General features: G+C 43.4%; 1 protein-coding gene across 30 annotated transcripts in view; it reads left to right on the top strand.

The window, feature by feature from the left end:
* BRCA1 (BRCA1 DNA repair associated) overlaps positions 1–15,391 on the top strand; it is an 88,565-nt gene that overhangs the window by 50,036 nt on the left and 23,138 nt on the right. For 16 of the 30 annotated variants that reach the window (XM_032163747.2, XM_058445990.1, XM_032163750.2 and 13 more), the window contains 4 exons: positions 2,652–2,778; positions 4,986–5,176; positions 8,446–8,756; positions 12,444–12,531. In XM_032163747.2, the coding sequence (XP_032019638.1) occupies positions 2,652–2,778; positions 4,986–5,176; positions 8,446–8,756; positions 12,444–12,531 (717 nt within the window). The remainder of the gene's footprint in view (positions 1–2,651; positions 2,779–4,985; positions 5,177–8,445; positions 8,757–12,443; positions 12,532–15,391) is intronic. The other 14 variants (XM_058445996.1, XM_058445994.1, XM_058445988.1 and 11 more) reach the window with 2 other exon arrangements.

Genomic DNA, 15,391 nt, shown 5'->3' with positions numbered 1-15,391 from the left:
TCCAATGGTTAATTCCGTTTGATATGATTCCTTGGAGCTTGCATATTAGCCTTTATCAATTATCACCGTGTATTGGGGGTGGGGAGGATGATACCTCTCTTCATAGTTAGATCCTGCTTACTTTCAACAGAGTTCCTTTTTTTTTTTTTTTTTTGAGACGGAGTCTCACTTTTTCACCCAGGCTGGAGTGCAGTGACGCAATCTTGGCTCACTGCAGGCTCCGCCCCCCGGGGTTCACGCCATTCTCCTGCCTCAGCCTCCCGAGTAGCTGGGACTACAGGCACCCGCCACCGCACCCGGCTAATTTTTTGTATTTTTAGTAGAGATGGGGTTTCACCGTGCTAGCCAGGTTGGTCTCAATCTCCTGACCTCGTGATCCACCCGCCTCGGCCTCCCAAAGTGCTGGGATTACAGGCGTGAGCCACCGCGCCCGGCCAACATTTGCAATTTTTAACTATTTGTTTTTACTTATTAAATATTTCTGCCTTGGCCGGGCATGGTGGCTCATGCCTATAATCCCAGCACTCTGAGATGCCAAGGCAGGAGGATCACTTGAGCTTAAGAGTTCTAGACCAGGCTGGGTATGGTGGCTCATGCCTATAATTCCAGCACTTTGTGAGGCCAAGGTTGGCGGATCACCTGAAGTCAGGAATTTAAGACCAGCCTGGCCAACATGGTAAAACCCCATCTCTACAAAAAATATAAAAATTAGCCAAGGGGTGGTGGCGGGCACCTATAATCCCATCTTCTTGGGAGGCTAAGGCAGGAGAATCGCTTGAACCTGGAGGCGGAGGTTGCAGTGAGCCGAGATCATGCCACTGTATTCCAGCCTGGGTAACAGAGCAAGACTCTGTCTCAAAAAAAAGAGTTTGAAACCAGCCTGGTCAACACAGCAAGACACCCATCTCTTTGAAAAATTAAATAACGGTCGGGCACGGTGGCTCACACCTGTAATCCCAGCACTTTGGGAGGCCAAGGCAGGCAGATCACCTGAGGTCGGGAGTTCGAGACCAGACTGACCAACATGGAGAAACCCATCTCTACTAAAATACAAAATTAGTCAGGCGTGGTGGTGCATGCCTGTAATCCCAGCTACTTGGGAGGCTGAGGCAGGAGAATAGCTTGAACCTGGGAGGCAGAGAGGTTGTGGGAAGCCAAGATCACGCCATTGCACTGCAGCCTGGGCAACAAGAGCGAAACTCCGTCTCAAAATAAATAAATAAATAAAAATAAATAAGTATTTTTTTTTTTTTGAGTCGGAGTCTCGCTCTGTCGCCCAGGCTGGAGTTCAGTGGCATGATCTCGGCTCGCTGCAAGCTCTGCCTCCCAGGTTCAAGCCATTCATTCTTCTGCCTCAGCCTCCCGAGTACCTGGGACTACAGGCGCCCGTCACCACGCCCGGCTAATTTTTTTGTATTGTAGTTTTAGTAGAGACGGGGTTTCACCTTGTTAGCCAGGATGGTCTCGATCTCCTGACCTCATGAAACGCCCACCTCGGCCTCCCAAAGTTCTGGGATTACAGGCGTGAGCCACCGGGCCCGGCCACTTCTGCCTTTAAGCCACTTCCTAGAAGGCAGTGGCACAAAGTGATACATTTGGAGGAATAAATATGTTACAAAATGAATTAGGCCGGGCGCAGTGGCTCACGTCTGTAATCCCCACACTTTGGGAGGCCAAGGTTGGTGGATCACTTGAGGTCAGGAGTTCGAGACTAGCCTGACCAACATAGTAAAATCCTGTCTCTACTAAAAATACCAAAAAAACTAGCTGGGCGTGGTGGCAGGCACCTGTAATCTCAGCTACTAGGAAGGCTGAGGCAGGAGAATCGCTTGAACCCAGGAGGTGGAGGTTGCAGTGAGCCGAGATTGCACCATTGCACTCCAGCTTGTGCGACAGAGTGAGACTCCGTCCCAAAAAAAAAAAAAAAAAAAAATGAACTAACATGCCAGAACTTTGCCTTCAGTATGTTTTGTGATTTTTCCCTTCTTGTGCCATTTCATCATTAGTTCCACGTATTATTTAAGATTTCTTATCAACCAGCACCTTGGGATTTTTTTGTGTATGTGTTGGTTTAGGGGGTTTATTTGTTTTTTTCTTTTTTTTCAGTAATTGAAAATGTGAAGCAAAACGTCACCTGTTTTTTCTTTCATGTCTGACACTCATGTCTTGTTTACCCCCGACATGCAGAAGCTGAAATCCCCATTTCATACAGTCTTTAATGTGGAGGCAGTGGGGATGGAGAAAATAATGTACTTTGTGCTTTCTGGTACTCTTTCTTTCCTATTGTCTGAGGGGATTTGGGCATAATTTTGCTGCAGAGATAAAAATTTGTTATATATATTTTTTTATCATTCAGGACCAAGGAATATAAATTTTTTTTTCAGCCTTGTCTCAGCTGGGTGTCTTTATTTACCCTGTCTTAAAGTGTTCCTTTTATTATCATTATTATTTTTTAATCATTGAATTCCATTTGGTGCTAGCATCTGTCTGTTGCATTACTTGTGTTTATAAAATTCTGCCTGATATACTTATTTAAAAACCAATTTGTGTATCATAGATTGATGCTTTTGAAAAAAATCAGTATTCTAACCTGAATTATCACCATCAGAACAAAGCAGTAAAGTAGATTTGTTTTCTCATTCCATTTAAAGCAGTATTAACTTCACAGAAAAGTAGTGCATACCCTATAAGCCAGAATCCAGAAGGCCTTTTTGCTGACAAGTTTGAGGTGTCTGCAGATAGTTCTACCAGTAAAAATAAAGAACCAGGAGTGGAAAGGTAAGAAACATCAATGTAAAGATGCTGTGGTATCTGACATCTTTATTTATATTGAACTCTTACTGTTAATTTTTTTCACCATACTTTCTCCAGTTTTTTGTATACAGGCATTTATAAACTTTTATTGCTCTAGGATACTTCTTTTGTTTAATCCTATGTAGGTTTTTTGAACCTATAACATAAGCTACAACATGAGAAATGTGCAGTTAGATAGATATGTCCCTTCTGAAGGTCAGAAAAAAATATAATGGAGGTAAAACCTGAACAAGCTTGGAAACTGATGGTAGACTTCTTCAAGGCAGCCCTTGCCCTAATTAAAATTCTTGTCTTTCTAGAAAAAGTCTAGCTGTTGATTTACCACAGAAAATAATAATAATAATTTTTTTTTTTTTTTGAGACAGGGTCTCCCTCTGTCACCTAGATTGCAGTGGCGCAATCATGGCTCACTGCATCCTCTGTTTTTCAGGCTCGAGCAATCCTCCCACCTTAGCCTCCTGAGTAGCTGGGTCCACAAGCATGCGCCACCACACCCACTAAGTTTTTGTATTTTTGGTAGAAATGGAGTTTTACCTTGTTGCCCAGGCGGGTCTCAAATTCCTGGATTCAAGTAGTCTGCCCGCCTTGCCCTCCCAAAGCCAGAAAACATTTAGAGTATCTTTCAGAGATGTGTATTTACACCACTATTAATACAGGACTGTATAGCAGTCCAGTACTGGACTATGTAGTCCAGTACCATTCTTTTCCTTACTGGAGGGCCAGGCGTGGTGGCAGGTGCCTGTAATCCCAGCTACTCAGGAGGCTGAGGCAGGAGAATTGTTTGAACCTGGGAGGCAGAGGTTGCAGTGAGCCGAGACCGTGCCATTGCACTCCAGCCTGGGCGACAGAGCAAGACTCCGTCTCAGCCAGGTGCGGTAGCTCACGCTTGTAATCCCAGCACTTTGGGAGGCCGAGGCGGGCGGATCACGAGGTCAGGAGATCGAGACCACGGTGAAACCCCGTCTCTACTAAAAAAAAATACAAAAAATTAGCCGGGCGTGGTGGCGGGCACCTGTAGTCCCAGCTAGTCGGAGAGGCTGAGGCAGGAGAATGGCGTGAACCCGGGAGGCGGCGCTTGCAGTGAGCCAAGATCGCGCCACTGCACTCCAGCCTGGGCGACAGAGTGAGACTCCGTCTCAAAAAAAAAAAAAAAGAAAGCAGTAATTCAGGTCTCACCCAACTTCAATCCAGGGGGCCTAGCCTTAGTATTTGACCCATAGTAAGCACCCAATAATTGTTTAAATTAATTAATTAACCTCTGAGGCCCTTTAAATCTATTGATAAGTATCTTATTTTGCAAAGTCCTAAGCACTTGGAAGAGTAGAGGAACTATTTACTGGGTGTGTATACTTTTCTAACAATATTTTATAGCTGGCTTTTGTTTTTAGAATGAATTTGGACATTGAAAAGGCAGGCAATAGGGATGATTCTGTGAATTCTGCTAAAACTGAGTAGAAAGAATGAGTGTAGAGATGTCGACATTGATCAACTTTCTATCTTCATAAGAGATCTGATTCTAACATATCCATTTAGACTCAAGTAGAATATTGTGTATAGAGTGAGTGGCAGTGAGTAATTTGGTAAAAATTTGCTGATCTGCTTTTATTCTTTCTTCCTTTCTTCCTTTCCTTCCTTCCTTCTTTCCATCCTTTCCTTTCCTTTCCCTCTCTTCCTTCCTTCCTTCTTTCCTTTCTTTCCTCCTTTCTTTCCTTCCTTCCTTCCTTTCCTTCCTTTCCTTTCCTTTCTTTCCTTTCCTTTCTTTCCTGACAGAGTCTTGCTCTGTCACCGAGGCTGGAGTGCAGTGGCACGATCTTGGCTCACTGCAACCTCTGCCTCCCAAGTTCAAGCAATTTTCCTGCCTCAGCCTCCGGAATAGCTGAGATTACAGGCGCCAGCCACCACACCCAGCTACTGACCTGCTTTTAAACAGCTAGGAGATATGGTGCCTCAGACCAACCCAACCCCTTTGGGGAGATGTTATATGTCAACCCTGACATATTGGCAGGCAACATGAATCCAGACTTCTAGGCTGTCATGTGGGCTCTTTTTTGCCAGTCATTTCTGATCTCTCTGACATGAGCTGTTTCATTTATGCTTTGGCTGCCCAGGAAGTATGATTTGTCCTTTCACAATTGGTGGCGATGGTTTTCTCCTTCCATTTATCTTTCTAGGTCATCCCCTTCTAAATGCCAGTCATTAGATGATAGGTGGTACATGCACAGTTGCTCTGGGAGTCTTCAGAATGGAAACTACCCATCTCAAGAGGAGCTCATTAAGGTTGTTGATGTGGAGGAGCAACAGCTGGAAGAGTCTGGGCCACACGATTTGACGGAACCATCTTACTTGCCAAGGCAAGATCTAGGTAATATTTCATCTGCTGTAATGGAACAAACACTTTGATTTTACTCTCCATCCTACATAAAGATATTCTGGTTAACCAACTTTTAGATGTACTAGTCTATCATGGACACTTTTGTTATACTTAATTAAGCCCATTTTAGAAAAATAGCTCAAGTGTTAATCAAGGTTTACTTGAAAATTATTGAAACTGTTCATCTATGTTTTAATTAATGGTTTAACTAATGATTTTGAGGATGAGGGAGTCTTGGTGTACTCTAAATATATTATTTCAGGCCAGGCATAGTGGCTCACGCCTGTAATCCCAGTACTCCAGGAGGCCGAGGCAGGTGGATCAGCTGAGGTCAGTTGTTCAAGACCTGTCTGGCCAACACGGTGAAACCCTGTCTCTACTAACAATACAAAAACATTAACTGGGTGTGCTAGTGCATGCCTGTAATCCTAGCTACTCTGGAGGCTGAGGCAGCAGAATCACTTGAACCCGGGAGGCGGAGGTTGCGGTGAGCCAAGATCACACCACTGCACTCCAGTCTGGGTGACAGAGCAAGACTCCATCTCAAAAAAAAAAAATATATATATATATATATTTATATATATATACACACACACACATATATTTTATTTCAACTGTTAGACAAGAGTCCAAAGGCCAAAGAATAAAGTTTTAGGCCAGTCCTTTATTAGAAAATGAGTCAAATCCCAAAGCAAGTTTTTTTTTTATGAGTTAATGAATATAAATGACTACATATTTTATGCCTTAAAAATTACTTTTAATGAATGGTGTTTTATGGCTTGTAAATCAGAGTTTTAATCAGTAAAGAAAGTTTTTAATCCTGAAAAACACATTATCATAAAAGACACTGTTTGGCATCAAGTGTGGTATTCGACCATGTTCATTAGAGTCATTTTAGAAATCTCATACGTTCTACTTAGCTATGCTTAATTCCTGACACCATGGCATTTTCTGAAATGTTTCAAGGATGACATCTCTGCTGTTTTTAATTTGGTAATGATATCTGCTGATTTATTAAGTGAAAAAAGTAATGGTGTCATTACCTTGGATGAAGAAACAAAAATAAAGCATTTGCTACATTTTTCAACTTTTTTTTCCTTTCTTACAAAATTACTATATGCTCATTGCCCCCAAATTGGACAATATAGGGAATAAAAAAGATAATTTGGAGTGGGGTTAGACACGAGTCTTGTTATGTTGCCCAGGCTGGTCTCTAACTCCTGGCCTCATGCAATCTTCCTGCCTTGGCCTCCCAAAGTGCTGGGATTATAGGTGTGAGCCACTTCACCAAGCTGAGATGCCACCTCTTAAAAGATAAAATAAGGACAGGTGCAGTGGCTCATGCCTGTAATCTCAGTACTTTGGGAGGCCAAGGTGGGAGGATTGCTCAAGGCCAAGAGTTCAAGACCAGCCTGGGCAATGTAGCAAGACCTGATCTCTACAAAAAGTAGAAAAAAAAAAAAAAAAAACTAGCTGGGGCCAGGCGTGGTGGCTTACGCCTGTAATCCCAGCACTTTGGGAGGCCGAGGCGGGCAGATGGCCTGAGGTGGGGAGTTCAAGACCAGCCTGGTGAAACCCCGTCTCTACTAAAAATACAAAAATTAGCTGGGTGTGGTGGTGCATGCCTGTAATCTCAGCACTTTGGGAGGCCGAGGCAGGCAGATCACCTGAGGGCAGGAGTTCAAGACCAACCTGACCAATATGGAGAAACCCTGTCTCTACTAAAAATACAAAATTAGCCAGGCGTGGTGGCTCATGCCTATAGTCCCAGCTACTCGGGAGGCTGAGGCAGGAGAATCGCTTGAACCTGGGAGGCAGAGGTTTCAGTGAGCCGAGATCACGTCATTGCACTCTAGCCTGGGCAACAAGAGGGAAACTCCATCTCAAAAAAAAAAAAAAAATTAGGTGGAAGGTGCAAACACCTGTGGTCCCAGCTACTCAGGAGGCTGAGACAGGAAGATCACTTGAGTCCAGGAGGTCAAGGCTGCAGGTGAGCCATGTTTGTGCCACTGCACTGCAGCCTGGATGACAGACCGAGACCCTTCTCAAAAAAAAATATTACCCGTACTCTTTTTTGAGATGGAGTTTCACTCTTGTTGCCCAGGCTGGAGTGCAATGGCGCAATCTCGGCTCAGCGCAACCTCCGCCTCCTGGGTTCAAGCGATTCTCCTGCTTCAGCCTCCCGAGTAGCTGGGATTACAGGCATGCACCACCACGCCCGGTTAATTTTTTGTATTTTTAGTAGAGACAGGGTTTCTCCATGTTGGTCGGACTGGTCTCGACCTCTTGACCTCAGGTGATCCGCCCACCTCGGCCTCCCAAAGTGCTGGGATTACAGGCCTGAGCCACCACACCCGGCCTGTACTCTTTTTCTTAAAAATAAAATATTTCTGTGTTTCTTTAGTCATTTTACATAAACTTTTATTTATTTATTTATGTATTTTTATTTTTATTTTTATTTTTTGAGACGGAGTCTCGCTCTGTCGCCCAGGCTGGATTGCAATGGTGCAATCTCAGCTCACTGCAAGCTCCGCCTCCCAGGTTCACGCCATTCCCCTGCCTCAGCCTCCCGAGTAGCCGGGACTACAGGCGCCTGCCACCACGCCCAGCTAATTTTTTTTCTGTATTTTCAGTAGAGATGGGGTTTCACTGTGTTAGCCAGGATGGTCTTGATCTCCTGACCTCGTGATCCACCCGTCTCGGCCTCCCAAAGTGCTGGGATTACAGGCGTGAGCCACCGTGCTCAGCCCATAAACTTTTATTTTTAAAATAATGTCATGATAAATAATATTGCTTAGGTGTCTTCTTTAATATATTAGTAACATTTCTGTTTTATTGTACATCAACATTTATATTCAAATTAATGGGTGAAGAGTACTCCGTTGGACTACGTATATCGTAATTTAATCTCCTATTATTGGACAACTACATTGTTTCTAAAATTATACTATTACAAGCATTGTTACAGTGAACATTCCTATGACTAAACCTTTGCATACATCTTTTATCTCCCTAGGATATATTTCTAAAACTAGCATTGTTGACTGAAAGTGTAAACACTTGTTAAGGTGTTTGCTACATAATGCCATATTTCCTTTTTAGGAAACTAAGCTACTTTGGATTTCTACCAACACTGTATTCACGTACCCATTTTTCTCTTAACCTAACTTCATTGGTCTTTTTACTTCTTAACAGAGACCAGAACTTTGTAATTCAACATTCATCGTTGTGTAAAATTAAATTTCTCCCATTCCTTTCAGAGGGAACCCCTTACTTGGAATCTGGAATCAGCCTCTTCTCTGATGACTCTGAATCTGATCCTTCGGCAGACAGAGCCCCAGAGTCAGCTCATGTTGGCAATATACCATCTTCAACCTCTGCATTGAAAGTACCCCAGTTGAAAGTTGCTGAATCTGCCCAGAGTCCAGCTGCTGCTCATACTACTAATACTGCTGGGTATAATGCAATGGAAGAAAGTGTGAGCAGGGAGAAGCCAGAATTGACAGCTTCAACAGAAAGGGTCAACAAAAGAATGTCCATGGTGGTGTCTGGCCTGACCCCAGAAGAATTTGTGAGTATATCCATATGTATCTCCCTAATGACTAAGACTTAACAACATTCTGGAAGGAGTTTTATGTAGGTATTAATAACCTAGAGGAAGAAATCTAGGAAACAATCACAGTTCTGTGTAATTTAATTTCGATTACTAATTTATGAAAATTTAGATCTAGATAAAGCTATAGTGTGGATTGTTTTATATATATTTACTTGAGAAAATAATTATTAAATATTAGCAGAAAAGCTATACTTTGGGTATGATATAGGACTTTTGAATTTGAATTTTCCTTTCTATCTGTAAAAGCAAGTAGGTATAGCTTTATTCCCCAGAAGGCATCTTTTTCCCCCCTTGTCTCGCATGGGTGAATTTACCAGCATATTTAACTAAATTCAGACTGGTTCCAAACATACTGCCAGACAGTAGCATTTCTCTAGTGTTTGTTTTCATCCTGGCTTGTAAGACTGCCCTGCCACTTCTGCTCTGCAACATCCCTTGCTATTAGGATTTTAGCATCACCTTGGGTCCTTAATGCCAGAAATGGGAATTGCTTCACATTGTGGAAAAATACCCATTAAAATATTAAGACCAGTAAAACCTCGTTTCTGCTTGGGCTATTTGTAGATTTCAGACATCCTGAGAAGTTTACCACCCCTGTAATTAATTGTCATTGTCATCACTTCATAATAAAAATAATTGCATGGCCGGGCATGGTGGCTCAAGCCTGTGATCCCAGCACTTTGGGAGGCTGAGGCGGTCAGATCGCCTGAGGTCGGGAGTTCAAGACCAGCCTGACCAACATGAAGAAACCCCGTCTTTACTAAAAATACACAATTAGCCGGGTGTGGTGGTGCATGCCTATAATCCCAGCTGAAGGGCGACAGGCTAGTCAGAGACGACACCGGTGGCAGCCAAGAGATCTTTGTTGGAGAGGTAGAGGTCAGGTCGCGCGGGGGAGAGAGAGAAGAGAAGAGAAGAGAGAGAGCTGCTGGTGTGCTGGGTTTTATATCCCTTGGGCCTACGTTGGGCGGGCCCAAGGGAAGGCAGGAGATGCTTCTTTCTGATTGGCCCTCCTTTGGCGGGTTCAGACAGTGCCCGGTCAAGGAGGGGAGAAGAACCCGGAACCGGCGCCATTAAGGTACCCCTGTTACCTAACACCAGCTACTCAGGAGGCTGAGGCAGGAGAATTGCTTGAATCCGTGAGGCAGAGGTTGTGGTGAGCCGAGATTGTACCATTGCACTCCAGCCTGGCCAACAAGAGCGAAACTCTGTCTCAAAATAATAATAATAATAATAATAATAGTAAGAAGAAGAAAGAAGAAGAAGAGGAGGAGGAGGAGGAGGAGGAGGAGAAGGAGAAGGAGAAGGAGAAGGAGAAGAAGAAGAAGAAGAAGAAGAAGAAGAAGAAGAAGAAGAAGAAAAGAAGAAGAAGAATTGCGTGAATATTTCTTTAAAACTATGATGAGATAACATACCAGATTATCAAATGGATTCGGTAGTGGGTGTGCCATTTATTGCACACTAAGAGATGACCAAGTCATTCTGAAATATCTTTCTTAATATATCCTTCGTAGGATTTTTCATCCTAACTTCTCCATAGGTAGTGACTTAGCATAACATCTCTGTGGCCAGATGTATCCCACTACTAAAAAGGCAAAGTAAGCTGTGGCTGCCCTGGTAGATACAACGAGTACATGCACATTGATGGCTATAAATGTTTTCATCTCATAATCCCATGTCCAGACCAGCAATTTGCTCTGAAAGCTCTTACCTGTGTCTGTTTCAATGGCTCTTGATCACTTGCCTGCACATCCAGAATTCCTTATTTATTCATTGAAAATTAGCGTTCTTTATCCCTTTGTTTTGCAAGTTCAGCTTTTTAGAGATGGCTAAAATGGTCTAATCTTTCTTGGCAAAGGCAGTTCTGAGCTGCAGATTAGACTACAAATGGCTTGGGTACATGTTGTCTTTAAACAAGCGAAGAGGAAAACTTTGAGCTCTATTCAGACTTGGTGAAGTGTGGTAAATTTATGATGAAAGCTACTGACTGTATTACACATGGTTAATTCTGAAGCCCATATTAAGATGATCTTTTCAGCAGTTCAGCATTGCTCTTCTAACTGAACAGTTTCAAGGCTGGGATTTCAGCAATTAATCAGTTCAGAATTGCTAATGATCCTGGCGGAGGGTGGTGACAAAAAGGGGAGGATGTCATTAGCTTCTCTAGCCTGCCTTTTTTCAGTGCCCTGTGGCAATATGGAGTGAGGCAACATGAAAGAAAGATGGCCTGACCTTCATGGCAGTATTGTGCAACACGTACATACTGGTGTGGGTGGCTGTGGCTATGGCTAGTAAATGATGGCCCTTGGTAAACAAAGTTATTTATCAGACAATACCTACCAGCTAGGTCAACTGTGCCCATAATTGATCTGGTTAATTTCTTTTGCTGCCTATTGATTTTTATTTGGTTGATAGATAATAGCTAGATGACTCTAAATTTCTTTGGGGAAGAATATGAACCCCTTCTAAGCCTTCTTACGAGAGAATTGATCGCTTTTGCACTGACCTTTAGTAACATCCAGATTTCAGTGTTTTGTGACTTTCAGAGGGTTGAGTCTTAGTTTTAAGCCATGTATGTCTGTAGCATAACTTTCTGTGTAGGCTAGTTACCTCTCAGTTTATAAAGTGTAGGCTGATAAATTTATAGTACAGTAGAGTGTCACTATGCAAAGAAACTGTCTTAGGGAATCAAATGATATCTGCTATTAAAGCAAAATTAATATATATTTTTTCTTTTTACTTTTATTTATTTATTTATTTTTTTTTTAAAGACATGAGATCTCACTGTATTGCCCAGGCTGGTCTTGGTCTCAGACTCTTGAGCTCAAGCAGTCCTCCCACCTCAGCTTCCCAAAGTGCTGGGATCATAGGCATGAGCTGCCGTGTCTGGCCCAATATATATTTTTTTAAGTTTTAAGTTTTGTGGTACGTCATAGGTGTATAATATTATTTTGAATCCTTAGTTGTAATTCTGTGTCTGCTGATGTGTACATAATTTTTATTAAACTATGTATTTGAGACTTCAGGTATCTTTTTTTTTTTTTTTTTTTGAGACGGAGTCTCGCACTCTCGCCCAGGCTAGAGTGCAGTGGCGCCATCTCGGCTTACTGCAAGCTCTGCCTCCTGGGTTCACACCATTCTCCTGCCTCAGCCTCCCGAGTAGCTGAGACTACAGGCGCCCGCCACCACGCCTGGCTAATTTTTTGTATTTTTAGTAGAGACGGGGTTTCACCATGTTAGCCAGGATGGTCTCGATCTCCTGACCTTGTGATCTGCCCGCCTCGGCCTCCCAAAGTGCTGGGATTACAGGCATGAGCCACCGCGCCCAGCCGAGACTTCAGGTATCTTAGAATTTTTTAAATGTACCCTTTCTGAGAAAAACAGAGACTTAAAGCTAGGATAACTGCTATTCTTTTTTTTTTTTTTTTTTTTTTTTTTTAATTTTACCTTCTGCCCTGGGGAAAAAAAAAAAAACTTTTTAAAAAAAAAAAAAAAAAAATTCACTTTAAATAGTTCCAGGACACATGTGCAGAACGTGCAGGATTGTTACGTAGGTAAATGTATGCCATGGTGGGATAACTAGTATTCTGAGCTGTGTACTAGAGGTGACTCATGATAATGGAATATTTGATTGAATTTCAGATGCTCGTGTACAACTTTGCCAGAAAACACCACATCACTTTAACTAATCTAATTACTGAAGAGACTACTCATGTTGTTATGAAAACAGGTATACCAAAAACCTTTACAGAATACTTTGCATCTGCTGCATAAAACCACATGAGGTGAGGCACGGTGGTGCATGCCTGTAATTGCAGCACTTTGGGAGGCCAAGGTGGGCAGATCACGAGATTAGGAGATCGAGACCATCCTGGCCAGCATGGTGAAACCCCGTCTCTGCTAAAATATAAAAAAATTAGCTGGGTGTGGTCACGTGCACCTGTAGTCCCAGCTACTCTTGAAGCTAAGGCAGGAGAATCACTTGAACCAGGGAGATGGAGGTTGCAGTGAGCCAAGATCATGCCACTGCACTCCAGCCTGGCAACAGAGCAAGACTCCGTCTCAAAAAAAAAAAAACCGTGAAAAAATAAGAATATTTGTTGAGCATAGCATGGATGATAGTCTTCTAATAGTCAATCAATTACTTTATGAAAGACAAATAATAGTTTTGCTGCTTCGTTACCTCCTTTTGTTTTGGTTTAAGATTTGGAGTGTGGGCCGAGCGCGGTGGCTCAAGCCTGTCATCCCAGCACTTTGGGAGGCCGAGGCAGGCAGGTCGCGAGGTCAGGAGATCGAGACCATCCTGGCTAACACGGTGAAACCGTCTCTACTAAAAACACAAAAAATTAGCCGGGCGTGTTGGCGGGCGCCTGTAGTCCCAGCTACTCGGGAGGCTGAGGCAGGAGAATGGCGTGAACCCGGGAGGCGGAGCTTGCAGTGAGCCGAGATCGCGCCACTGCCCTCCAGCCTGGGGGACGGAGCAAGACTCCGTCTCAAAAAAAAAAAAAAAAAAAAAAAAAGATTTGGAGTCTGGGCCAGGCGCAGTGGCTCACACCTGTAATCACAGCATTTTGGGAGGCCAAGGCGGGCGGGCAGACCACCTGAGGTCAGGAGTTCAAGACCAGCCTGGCCAACGTGTTGAAACCCCGTCTCTACCTAAAAATATAAAAATTAGGTGGGCGTGGTGAGTAATCCCAGCTACTCAGGAGGCTGAGGCAGCAGAATCGCTTGAACCCAGGAGGTGGAAGTTGCAGTGACCCAAGATCGCACCATTGCACTCCAGCCTGGGGACAAGAGCGAGATTTTGTCTCAAAAAAAAAAAAAAAAGGTTTGGAGGGTGGTGAGCTGAAATAGTCAACTATTAATTCCTATCTACCTGCCTGGACTACACTGGTGACGTGGAGCCTAAGTCCTAAAACAACAAGTGAGGCAGCCAGACACGGTGGCTCGTGCCAGTAATCCCAGCCCTTTGGGAGCCTGAGGCGGGCAGATCACAAGGTCAGGAGTTCAAGACCAGCCTGGCCAATATGGTAAAACCCAGTCTCTACTAAAAATACAAAAAGTGACCGGGCGTGGTGGTGTGCACCTGTAATCCCAGCTACTTGGGAGGCTGACGCAGAAGAATTGCTTGAACCCTGGAGGCTGAGGTTGCAGTGAGCTGAGATCGTGCCACTGCACTCCAGCCTGGCGACAGAGTGAGACTCTGTCTCAACAACAACAAAAGAAAGAACAAGTGAGGCAAAACCTGGAGACCTCAGCTCTTGTAACACCTAGTTTGAGTATTGTTGAGAGTTTTTCAGGAAAAAAGTCTAATAACAGCTCCGAGATAGTCTTAACATATGAAAAAGCAAAAAAGGAAGGGGACAGATCATTTGTCCTATACCTTTCTCTTTTAAGATTTTAATTATAACTTGTGTAATACGGGAGACCTCTGGGAGTTTTTAGTTGACTATAAACTAAATCTGAGTAAACATTTCAGGGCTGCTAAAAATGCTTATTTGAAACTGGCCCGTATTAACACAAGCATAGGGTCTGGAGCAAGTGAAGTACAGATCCAGAGCCCCACTGTATTCTCCAATGGAGTGACTGCCTGAAAGATGATGTCAGTTTTAAGCACCGTACTTGGTTTTTAACATGGTCACTGACAAACCGGAGAGTGTTTATCCAGAGGTAGATGGTAAAGATGCAGAAAAGTAACTTGAAATAATGTCTTTTGAAGAAGAAATGAGAAGATTTAAGGAAATAAGACACTGTCTTCAAGTATCTGAAGAACTGTTACCCAGAAGAGAACTGTTATCTGGAACAGGAGTAAGACTCACTCATGGGGCTCCAGAAAGCAGACGAGTGCATGGAGGATGCAGAAGATGCAGATTGTGTGGCTCAACTCTAAAATCTTTGTAACAAAATTAGTTATCTGGATGTGTTCCAGTTCACTTGATGATGATTCTTCTTTTATTTTTTTTTTTTTTTTGAGGTGGAGTTTTACTCTTGCCCAGGCTGCTAGAGTGCAATGGCACGATCTTGGCTTGCTGCAACCTCCCCCTCCCGGGTTCAAGCGATTCTCCTGCCTCAGCCTCCTGAGTAGCTGGGATTATAGGCATGCACCACCATACCTAATTTTGTATTTTTAGTAGAGACAGGGTTTTTCCATGTCGGTCAGGCTGGTCTTGAACTCCCGACCTCAGGTGATGCACCCACCTCAGCCTCCCAAAGTGCTGGGATTACAGGCGTGAGCCATCACGCCCAGCCCATGATGATTCTTTTCACAGAGATACAGGCACTTGAGGAGAGGATCTAAACCCCTTGGACACATTGCCATAGAACTTCTAAGATCTTAGGTTTCCATTTACTCATGAAAATTATACCACAGGGTCAGAGGGTAGTGCTCATTGGAGCCAGGTGCCAGAACAAGTTATTACAAACTACTATTTTAAAGAAAAATGTCATTAAAGTTTAAGATACCTTAAGCTATAGGTTTGCATCAAAGCTAATGAAAGGTAAAAAGATGCCAAGCGTGGTGGCTCAGGCCTGTAATCCCAGCACTTTGGGAGGCCAAGACGGGCAGATCACGAGGTCAGGAGATCGAGACC

Source organism: Hylobates moloch, unplaced genomic scaffold (assembly GCF_009828535.3).
Source record: "Hylobates moloch isolate HMO894 unplaced genomic scaffold, HMol_V3 SCAFFOLD_10, whole genome shotgun sequence".
Taxonomy (NCBI): Eukaryota; Metazoa; Chordata; class Mammalia; order Primates; family Hylobatidae; genus Hylobates; species Hylobates moloch.
The sequence above is the reverse complement of the archived record's forward strand: the minus strand, read 5'-3'. Positions and strand labels throughout refer to the sequence as shown.